Source organism: Pinus tabuliformis, chromosome 1_2 (assembly GCF_031772625.1).
Source record: "Pinus tabuliformis cultivar Carrire ecotype Pingquan chromosome 1_2, CPIR1, whole genome shotgun sequence".
Classification (NCBI taxonomy): Eukaryota; Viridiplantae; Streptophyta; class Pinopsida; order Pinales; family Pinaceae; genus Pinus; species Pinus tabuliformis.
The window spans coordinates 1073955110-1073966648 of NC_142298.1; the positions used below are offsets into that span (position 1 = coordinate 1073955110).

The following is an 11539-nucleotide window of genomic DNA, read 5'->3' on the forward strand; positions in this document are numbered from 1 at the left end:
CGGATGTAGAGTGGTAGAATTAAAAAGTTAAATATAAACAAAGTAACTAATGTCACTATTTATTTAAATAAGAAATTTTAAGTTTGACAATTGCATTTGGAGCACATTTTTATTCACTTTGAATTTATTAATTTAAGTAATCAATTTAACATGTTAACACAATCATATTGAATATACATAATAATTGTGATCAACATTCAATAAGTAATGATCTCTAAAACATCTCTATAGAATCATCTTTAGGTGTATATATTGATTAATTAAAGAGTAATAAATCATTAAATTAACAGAAAATGTATTTTCTTTATGTGAAAGATGGAATTCGTTACAAATATGATCTTGTATAAATAATGTTAACATTTTACTAAGCTACCAAAGAAGTGTTCCATCTCCATTTTATGCATTTCAAATTAATACAATAAAGTTAATGAGAAGATTAAATAATATTAATAAGAATATGATAATGAGGGGAAAGAAAGATAGAAATCTAATAAGAAAGAATTTTTATTGAGCAACTCTACAACTCAATATAAGGAAGATGTATGTAATGTAAGTAAGTTAGTAGTTTAGTAAAATATTAAATTTATTTATACAAAAATAATACATATAAAGTTTCCATTTTGATATAAAGAAAATTGTTTTTTTAATTAATTTAACCACTTATTATTGTTTTCATAATCAATATATACACTTAAAGATGATTATATAAAAATGTCTTAAGAGAATTAGCTATGAAAAAATGCTTATTATGTTTATTCAATATAATTGTGTTATAATGTTAAATTGCTCACTTAAATTAACAGATAAATTTAATCAAATTAAATAATAAAACTCTAAAACAGTATTTTCAAACCTTAATCTTGTTTATATTCAACTTTTTAATTCTACCACTTTTATTATCATTTCTATTTTAATAAAAAATTATCAAATATTTTAATTAAATCGTTTTTCTCCTTAATACTCCCAACCATACAATGCATTAAATATTTTTTTTTCCTAATCTAATCATATACGATATAAATGTTCATACGTTGAATCGAAAAGCATCTAATCATGAATACCTTCCGCTTGACGGCTAAATCCCAACCATACAATGCATTAGATACAATAGAGATGTTCATACTCTAATGGAATCTAGAAGCATCTGATCATGAATATCAAGTCGACATTCCACGTGATGGGTAAATTATATTGATCACAGGGAAAATAGAAGCTAGTTTGATGTTGACAAGCTAGTTTAAAAATAAAAGCCAGTTGCTTCATTGCTTGATATTTTGACCAAATCTTTTTTTTACCGAATCAACAAGTACGGTTAACATCATCAATACCTAAGACGACTTGTTTAATGATGCAAATTATCTTTGAATATATATACACCATCTTTAAGCAATTTTTATTGCTTTCGATTGAATCCATAATCTGGTCTCCAAATGTTTCTGGTGTGATATCATTTGCTAGAGAGGTGGAGAAAAGTGATTAGAGTGACAGGGGACATGTTTTGGAGAGAGTTTGTACAATTTTTATTGCTTTCGATTGAATGCATAGTCTGGTCTCCAAATGTTTCTGGTGTGATATCATTTGCTAGAGGTGGAGAAAAGTGATTAGAGTGACAGGTGACATGTTTTGGAGAGAGTTTGTAGAGTTAAAAAGGTTGAGTTCTAGTTAAAGAGAAGTAAAGTTGTAACTATAGTTATCTCATTCTCATTTGAATTCATATTCTGATTAAACAAAAAAATTGAAATTATTCATCTTAAAAAATTGATATATTATATTATTTTATTTTATTTCTAAAAATAATAAAAGTCAAAATGCATTAAATTTATTAGTATGGCAGCCAGAAAATTGTCAGTAAAATTTAATAATTTGAATAAAAAGTCTCAAAACTAGAGTTCAATATAAAAAATTACATCTCAAATACCAAAGAATTAATGACTCAACCAGTGTTTTTATTCAATCTGAATCAATCAATATTGCTATCATTATAAGAATTCATTTCTCAATCACTATTCCTCTCAAATCCAAAATTATTTAACAATAACTATCCCATCTAAATTTAAATTTATTTAACAATAAATATATCTGCAGATTCTCTTTTGCAACCCAAATTATTGCAACCCAAATTAATCACTATTCCTATATTCCTATCAATATCAGAATTAAGTCAGTTACTATCCAATAGAAATTTATTTAACCATTCTTATGCTATCCAAATTTATTTAACTATCAAAATACTTGCAAATCATTCTTCACAGTGAACCACAGAAAATAGAGAGGATAAACCTCTCTAATTGAATTCCACTATCACTTATTCTCTGTTTTGGGGTGAACCCTAATCGCTATATTTGAACAAAGTAATTGTTATCCTCCAAAAGAATTACTAAGGCCACATCAGCTGATTCAAACCCTCGAACTGGTGTTTGAGAAGATTTACTAAGGCCACATCAGGTTGGAAGATTCGAAAGCTGATGCAAACCCTCGAACTGACCGTGCTCGAGACTTGCTATGTCCTGGTAATTCCAATCTATGGACGATCGAATTTCCGGTAGAGCTGAATATCGACATATTTAATCTGCAATCAACTACCACGATAAACCCACTGTTGTTCACGGTCACCATAGGAAATGACGGAAAGTATTCTTTTGACAAACCACTGACGCGAAACTCACACCATATTTCATATTCTCCCGCTTCATTCAACTTCCACATGCGAATAAAATCAGCAACCCGTCTATCCACTAGCATGAAATGCCCATCATATTCAGCAAGATCTTCTGGATAAATCCACCCGTGCCATCTGTGGGGCACTGGGAATTCTGTCCAGATTCCGTCAGCAATATTAAAGGCTGCAATGAAGATACAGGTATCCAGCGTGACAACCCTCCAGTAAAATTTTCCTTGACAAAAAATACCCTTACCAAAAGGACAGATATGATCAGGGACCATGGTGGAAAGTTGAGTCCACGCGTTGGATTCTGAATCATAAATACACATCTCCATCATTCTTCTATTAACACCTTGACCTCGTTGCAATTGGTGGTTTAACAAAGAATAGCCTAGAAGGACAGTGCAACGCCTTGTGGAAGAGTCGAAAACCATTCCACTGAATGTGTAGCCAGGTAGAGGAGGACGAGGTAGGTGTCTCCAATTGGTGGTACCAGGAATTCCTATGGAAAGAGCCAACCGATCCCCTCGTTCATGACAACACACGATGCTCTTGCAACAATCCAAAACGATGCAATTGAGCAAAGGCACTTTGTAAATGTGTGAACCAGTACTGCATCCTTCTATAACCCAAAATTCCACATCATCTTTGGAATCCCAATGGATCTGAATCAGAAACCCCGGGGTGCAACAAAGCGACCATTTTGGAACAAGCCCTTCGAAGGCATCACGAGAAGACAGTAGATCTTTCCACTGTTTGCAGACAGCCCTCATTTTGCCCAGAACCCTAATGGGAAGCTTCGCTAAAATCATATGCAACAACACCTCTGGGAGCCTTTGCCAGATTTCTGCTTCCATGGCTAAAATATTTCTTTCTCCAGCGAAAAAAATCTCAGACCCTTCACAGCTCTCCGCGAAAAAAAATATCGCAGGCCCTCCACAGCTCTCCTCAGTGCGCTCCACTTTTAGGATCCAGCCCTCCCTCCACAGCTCTCCTCAGTGCGCTCCACTTTTAGGATCCAGCCCTCCCGCACGAGTTATATAAAACCATACAAGTCCACAAAACTATCCCCTGATATAACGGTCCGCCCGCTCTTTACGGCATAAATTATAAAAAGTAATCTAGCTTTATTTGTTTGGTGAAATAATCTTTGAAGTGTGAGCTGGATTTCTGGTCTTTTACCATTGTTGATAATATATATATTGAAAGTAATTTTCAAATGGATAATCGGATTGGTTTTTTATTAAATTTACACGGATTCCAATGGTTATTATTATTATTATAATATGAGATAAATGTATGGAAGTACTTTGACACCAATTCTAAGTGTTTTTATTATAATTTTAGGTAAGATGCCCATGTCCATGCTCCTAAGTAATAGGGGAATTTGAATATGTCATTTTGCATTCATGTTCGTTTTAATTTTTTTCAAGAAGTTATTAAGTGAGTTTTTCGAAAGGTAATTTGTTTTTAAAGTTAATAGTTTTTTAAATTAGTTATTAATATATTAGTGTAGTTATATAAATTAAAGGTAAGGTAGTTTTTTTATAAGTTTTAATTAAAATTTAGTAGATATTTTTTAAAAATTGAGTTTAAGATGTTTAATTTACAAAATTGGAGTGCCCGAGTGGTTTTTCAAGGTGTTGAATTTAATTAAACATTCAAAAATGTATATTAAAAACCAAAAAATCACAATCTTGCTTGAAATTGTATTGCTCAATTCCCTTGAAAAGGACTATTTTGTCTATAACTTAGACTATGCCTAAATTAAATAGTTGGTTTTTAACTATGGAGATTCACCCTCCACTTTACTATGAAATTTGTTAACTTATAAATAGATTTTCTTACAATACCATGCACCAATACCATAACTTATCAACGCTACATGTCCATAAAACCATAACTCATTTTACAATCAAAATATTCTATATAAATTTTATTTTAATTTAATTTTACAACTTTTTTATTTATGTATTCAAACTTATGCGATCCAAAAATTTCTCTTATGTGATTTCTACAAAAAGACTTTGCTTAACCTTTTTATAATTACATTGAAACACAAAATAAAATACTATTTTTGAGCTAAATCTCAACCATTTATCCAAGTAAAATATTTCTTTGGAATGTCCATAGAACTTAATTTTGTACCATCTATCTATTAATTATTTATTATTAAATTAAATTTAAGAATCATTGTTCCAAAATAGACACGCTTATATACATAATTATTTTATTGTATACCAAGTCTATTCCAAATAAATCACGTCAATTTTTTAGGATAACGGTTTAGAACCATTTAAAATAAAACTAATAATTTAAAATTAATATCTAAAATTATAATTAATAATAAAATCAATCAAGATCCATCTTAACTTGCGAGAGATTAAATCCCTTGAGACGTAGACATCTTCTAGAGTGAAAAACGATTTGATCCCTCAATAACACATACCCAAAAACCATAACTCATTTCAAAAAAAAAATTTAATAGATATATTTTTTTATTTAATTTTATAACATTTTTAAATTAAAACTTAACACTTACAATAAACATACAATATAACAAGACTCTTACCTATGGATATTTACCCCCATTTCACCATATATATTATTAACTTGTAAATAAGATTTGTCAAGATACCATGGGTCAATACCATGGCTTATCAATATCACTTGCTTAAAAACCATGACTATTTCAAAATCAAAATTCATAAATATTTATTTTATACCATTTTTAAAAAATAAATCTAAAAGTAAAAAAGTTTTTGGGAAATGTTGTAGTGGTGTAAATGTTTACATGTTGGCTCGATTAAAAAAAATAAAAAGTTAAAAGTAATTTCTTGGATAAAAATAAATAAATAATAATGGTAATTATCAAGAAAACATACATTTTGACCTGGTCAAATTACTTAAAATTAAAAACAAATAAAATAAAATAAAGGTATAAAATATAAAATTGATAATTATAATTATAAGCCTGAGGGCCGACCTATTGGCATTGCTAACGCATTTGTGTGGTTAATCCAATCCTTGTCTAACTTGTGTGTCATGGTTGGGGGCAATGCAATTCCACCTAGAGGTTATAGTAGTAGTTAATGGGTATCAACATGTGACACACCTAGAGGTTTATAGTAGTAGTTGGTAGTAGTAGTTGATGGTATCACACACCTCGAGGTTATAATAGTAGTTGATGAGTATCAACCCGTGACACACTAGTACTAAAACTATCATGTTATAGATTCCAACGACATTTATAAAAAAAATATTTAAAATAATTAAATTATAATTATAATTAATTATAATAATATATTATTTTTGTTTTAAGATATTCTAATTGATACATATCTAAGATTTTCAAAAATTGGTGAGAGGCGATGGCGTCTGCGGTTCGTGACGGTAATGGTTAGGGTTCCGGTCTCGCGCCTGCAGCTCGCCGCGCCCGTACCCGGTTAACTCTCCCGGTACCCACTCTTATCCGCCGCGCCTCCGACTAAAACACCATTCGCCTTTTTCGCAGCTACTGTCTTCGCTGCGCCCTGCTTCCCCACCGTTCGATGTCCCCTGCCATTACAATCCGCTGCCGATAACCGTATCTCACCCGGGTTACTTGTGCTCCGAGGTTTACTCCGTTTCGAGGATCCGCTAGCTGGCACCATGGAAGACCTAGAGGCTGTCGACTACACCGAAGATCCGCTGAGCGGGGTCTCCATCTGGCGTACCCCCTCTTCCAGCTCACAAGGTATGTATCTTCTGGCACCCTCAGATGATTTTGCTGTTTTCTCTGCCGGAGGCTCCCCGCAACCTCCCGTTATTCTCCCGGATATTCCCCCCTCTTGGCCTGCTCTGTCTACTCCCCCCCTCTCGCCGGCCTCCCTAGGGTTTGTAGCGGGTTGCCTAAACCCTAACCCTAGTTCCTCTCAGACTGCTGCGTGTCAATGGCCCTTCCCTGATCTCGCTCCATCATCGAATTCCGTCCCCCTCTCCGGTGCTCTTTCAGGTTGTTTCACCGCTATCCCCCCGCTATCGGACCCCCTCCCCATCTCTGGACCTCTCCCCCCTCCCTCCGCGTCCATTGCAGAACCTCCCCTCAGTCTTGCCCCCCCCCTGTTACTTCCCACCCCTTGCCTCCTCCGTCGAGATCCGGTCTGGGGAAAAAACCTCGTTGCTTCAAATCCAGAGAGGCGGACACCTTCCTCCGGCTCGAAGAGGACATTCAGTGGAGCGACATCATGGAATTTGCTGACAGGGTACTGGTGGGTCACATCAGAGGCCGAAATTACTCGGTTGAACGTTTAAAGGCTTGGGCTACAGAAGTTTGGGGACAACACTTGGTTGACATTCCCTTCGTGCAAACCTTTGTGAGGGGATGGTTTGCATTACGTTTCGCACGCGCTGATCACACTAATTGGGTACTCTCCTCTTACTGGCATTTTGAGCATGCTCCGGTACTTCTGAAGCGCTGGACTCCCATGTTCGATCCGGCTACGGAACAGATCGGAATTGGCCCCACTTGGATCAGACTACCAGGCCTACCTCTGCAGTATTGGTCCGAAGACATTTTTCGTAGAATAGGCATTGCAATTGGGAGCTACATGGATTATGATAAGTCATATCTCCACACAGGAATGATGGCATACGCGTGGATCCTCATCAATCTGGATACCAGGGGGGGCTTCTGGAATATATTACTATACAATGGAGGGACTTCTCCAGGAAGCAGATCATAGACTATGAGGGTATCCCTTACAGATGTCGCCATTGTCACAAGGTTGGACACCTCTACCATGACTGTCCACTACTGAGAAAAGGGCCGGTATCAGCTCAGGGTGCAGCTCAGGATCGCCCCTCCACACCTCCTAATCCAGCACCATCTGCGGTCCCTGCGGAGCCCCATATACATGAAGAAGTTGCTCCTTCCAATCAGCCTGGGACACTGGCGGAGGAACCTGCCCATGCATCACCTGATCCTGCCCCAGAAGCTCCTGTTCCGGCGGTCGACGATACACCGGGTATGTCAGCTGTCTCATCCCTTTCTATGCTCTCTTCTCTGCATGATCTGGATACATCTGAGACACTGCATCAGGCTTACACTACCACTTCTCCCGCATATGCATCTGCTTCACTACATTGCCCCATCCCCCCCCCTCCCCCTGCGAGTCGCCTTGTCCACCATCTCTCCCCCCGATGGCGACCATTCCAGGAACCATCTCCCCGATACTCCCTCCGTCCCCGGACTAAAGCTATTGGTACTGATGCTATTGGGCTAGTCATCGATCCTTCCCCCTCTCATCAGAAGCTCTCGCGAGGCCGACCCTCGCGCCTCACTAAAGCTAGACATGCGGCTGATACAAAAGTCGCTCTTGGTCATCAACAGACCATCTTCAGGGCCCTTAGAGCAAAAAGCCCTGTATCTCACCCGACATGAAGATCCTATCCTACAATTACAGAGGGTTCGCTAGTACACCCAAAAAACTAGCCCTTCGGAGACTCCTCTCCCTTTCTCTTTCAGACATCATCTTTCTGCAAGAAACACTCTGCACTGCAGACTCCCTCATCCCATCCCTCGAGGCCTGGCTTCCCAACTGGACCTTCCACGCCATCGATGCAACTGGAAGATCTGGGGGTCTAGCTATTGGAATCAATAACAGAGCGTTGAAAGTTATAAACACCTGGGGTGGCAGGGGGTTCATAGGCATCGATGCCTACATTCAGTCTATGGAAACAGTGCTCAGACTCATTAATGTATATGGCCCATGCTCTGAGAGAGCAACCTTCTGGCACTCTCTCTTAAATTCTGCTCTCTTACAACAGGATAACATCATCCTGGGAGGGGACTTGAACTTCACATTGGGCTTCTGTGAAACATGGGGGCATGCTGTCAGGACTGACCCATTCTCGGATACCATATCCACCCTACTGGAGGAGCACCACTGGATCGATACGCCCATGACAAAATTGCAATACACATGGACTAACAACAGGAGTGGAGACCAGAGCCTGGCCAGAAGACTCGATAGATTCCTTATTAAAGAATCCCTCCACAACAGGATTGCTCGAATAAGACAATGGGTGGGATCTGGTGGCATATCAGACCACAGACCAATATATTTGGAATTCTCAGATATTCATAACAAGATAAAAAGCCCTTTCAAGTTTAACTCCTCCTGGCTGAAAGACCCATCCTATATACAGATGGTCACAGAATACTGGCAGATCCACCCCATCGAGGAGGAGGCACACTTCACTGAGGGATTCATCAGGAAATTATCGGATCTCAAAAGGATCTCTAAGGTCTGGGCTCACCAAAAGAGACTCCGTGACGATCATGCCTTGCGGGAGGCTGAGGACTTCATTGCTGCTCACGAAGAAGAGGATGGAGGCATCTTTCCCACCCAGGAAAGAAAGGACTTATATATGTCACACATTCTTAAGAGATCCCAGATTTTGAAGGACAGGGAGGAAAGCTGGAGACTCCGCAGCAGAGCCATTTGGCTAGCTGAGGGAGACAACAACACCCGTTTCTATCACAGATTCGCCAATGGGAGAAAGGCTATCAACACTATATGGGAACTGAAGGACGAACATGATCGAATGGTCACCACCCAGAGGCACCTTTCACAGCTCGCCACTGTCCACTTCAGGAACATATATAAAGCTCCCTGGGAAGCAAACATACTTGAAATTATGAGAGTGGCTAAGAAATTCCCCAGATTTGTTGACCCGGAGGAACAAGATGAACTCACAAAGGAGGTGACATTAGCTGAGCTAGAAGCAACTATCAAATGGTTCAAAAAGGATAAAAGTCCAGGCCCTGATGGTTGGACCATTGAATTCTACATTGCCTTTTTCGACATGCTGGCCAATGACCTCTTGAAAGTCATTGAACTAAGCAGACAATAGGGCAGGATCTCCACAGCCATCAAATCCACCTTCATTGCCCTCATCCCCAAATCTGATCAGCCGGTTACCTTCAATGACTTCCGTCCCATCTCTCTCTGCAACTGTCTCTATAAGATTATTGCAAAGATTATCGCCAATCGTCTGAAGCCTATATTATCATGACATATCTGATCTGAGCAATTTGCCTTCCTTGACCACCGGCAGATTCACGAAGCTATTGCCACTGCTCAGGAACTCCTCCACTCCCTCCATACTAAAAAACTCAAGGGACTGATCCTCAAAGTCGACCTATCTAAAGCATTTGATAGAGTAAACTGGTTATATATTAGATTACTCTTGACTCACCTGGGTTTTCCTTTCCCTTTTATTAAATGGACCATGAGCTGCATTACTGAGGTTGCCTACAATGTTCTTCTCAATGGAGAAGCCACTCCTTTCTTTACTTCGGAAAGAGGTCTCAGACAGGGTTGCCCCCTCTCCCCTCTTCTTTTCCTCCTGATTATGGAAGGCTTGAGTCGACTGATCTTATCTGCCAAAGATAGACTATAGCTCTCGAGAATATGCATATCCAATGACTTCCATCTCACACACCTTCTGTTTGTGGACGACATACTCATCTTCCTCAATGGTGGTCTGCGTGACACCAATACACTTCACAATATCTTTCTGCTATTTCAGCTTGCTACGGGTATGTTGGTCAATGAAAGCAAATCCACAATAACGGCTCTGGGCTGTACTCTCCACGAAGCTACTTTTGCATCCCAACGATTCCCCTTCACCTCATCTAGGCTTGCTGAGGGAATCAAGTACTTGGGGTACATGCTAAAACCCCTCGGATACAAGATTGCAGATTGGACTTGGCTGCTTGCAAAAGTGGAAAAGAGACTCCATATCTGGTATCATAAATACCTCTCCAGAGCTGGGCGCCTCACTCTCATTAAAGCAGTCATCGAAGCCACGCCAGTATACTGGATGACACTGGCTTGGATCCCCCGTGGAGTACTTAACAAACTACAGAGCATATGCACCAGATTCTTATGGAATGGTCAGCATGGGAGAATTTTTGCATGGGTGAAATGGGATACCATTGCCAGACCTAAGCGATGGGGTGGGTGGGGCATCAAGCGCCTCGATCTATTCGCAAAAGCCCTTGCTGCAAAACTGGGCTGGCTACTTCTCACATCAGACAGCCTCTGGTCTCGGGTGGCACAAGCCAAGTATATCAGACCCCTCCATCTCATGGACTGGTTCCGACAACATCACCGCCCTGGCCCTAACATCTCAAATATATGGAAGGCCGTTTTACTCTCTCTGCCACTTCTCAGGGATGGTATCACTTGGCGCATTAAGAGTGGCCTGAACGTGAGAATTGGAATTGACCCCTGGGTCGGATGCGGCAACCATCACAGACTCTCTGATGACCTTATCAGACACCTACACGATAGGGGAATAACTCACATTAACCATATTGGGGACAATGCTAATACTGGTTTTCTATATCAGGCCTGGCACACACTGGCGGCCTTGGACATTCCGATACAGTGGCAACCTGAATGGAACGCATTCACAGAGGCCCTCACTCAGGCCAACATAAGATTATCGGAAGGGCCCGATGAACTCATTTGGGCCATCGCTAAACACGGACACTATACTCCTAAAGAGGGATACCTGAAGCTCATGGAACCGTTTAAGCCCCCGGATACCCTCCCTTGTGGGAACCTGATTTGGAAGCTTCAGGCTACACCCCAATGATGCTTACTTATGTGGAATATCATTCATGACAAATTACCCACGGGATCAAATCTCCTGAAGAGATCTTTCCACGGCCCCTTCAGATGCCATCTATGCTGCTGTGAAGAAGAGAGCACTGATCATCTCTTCATCCGCTGCTCAGTCACTCAAACATTCTGGCACATCATATCTGCTCATATACCCGATCACAAGGATTGGATTGGCACCACCTGCAAGGAAGCCTGGAGC

At 39.6% G+C, this 11539-nt stretch overlaps 2 protein-coding genes across 2 annotated transcripts; one reads left to right on the top strand and one right to left on the bottom strand.

The window, feature by feature from the left end:
- Positions 1–2430: 2430 nt before the first annotated feature.
- LOC149209847 (F-box protein At5g49610-like) lies at positions 2431–3519 on the bottom strand. The gene has a single exon (XM_089398766.1). The coding sequence runs from the start codon at positions 3517–3519 to the stop codon at positions 2431–2433; it is 1089 nt and encodes a 362-aa protein (XP_089254892.1).
- Positions 3520–8080: 4561 nt separating this feature from the next.
- On the top strand, positions 8081–11311 carry LOC149209848 (uncharacterized). Its single transcript, XM_089398767.1, has 2 exons — positions 8081–9409; positions 10238–11311. The coding sequence occupies exons 1-2, from the start codon at positions 8081–8083 to the stop codon at positions 11309–11311; spliced, it is 2403 nt and encodes an 800-aa protein (XP_089254893.1).
- Positions 11312–11539: the final 228 nt, after the last annotated feature.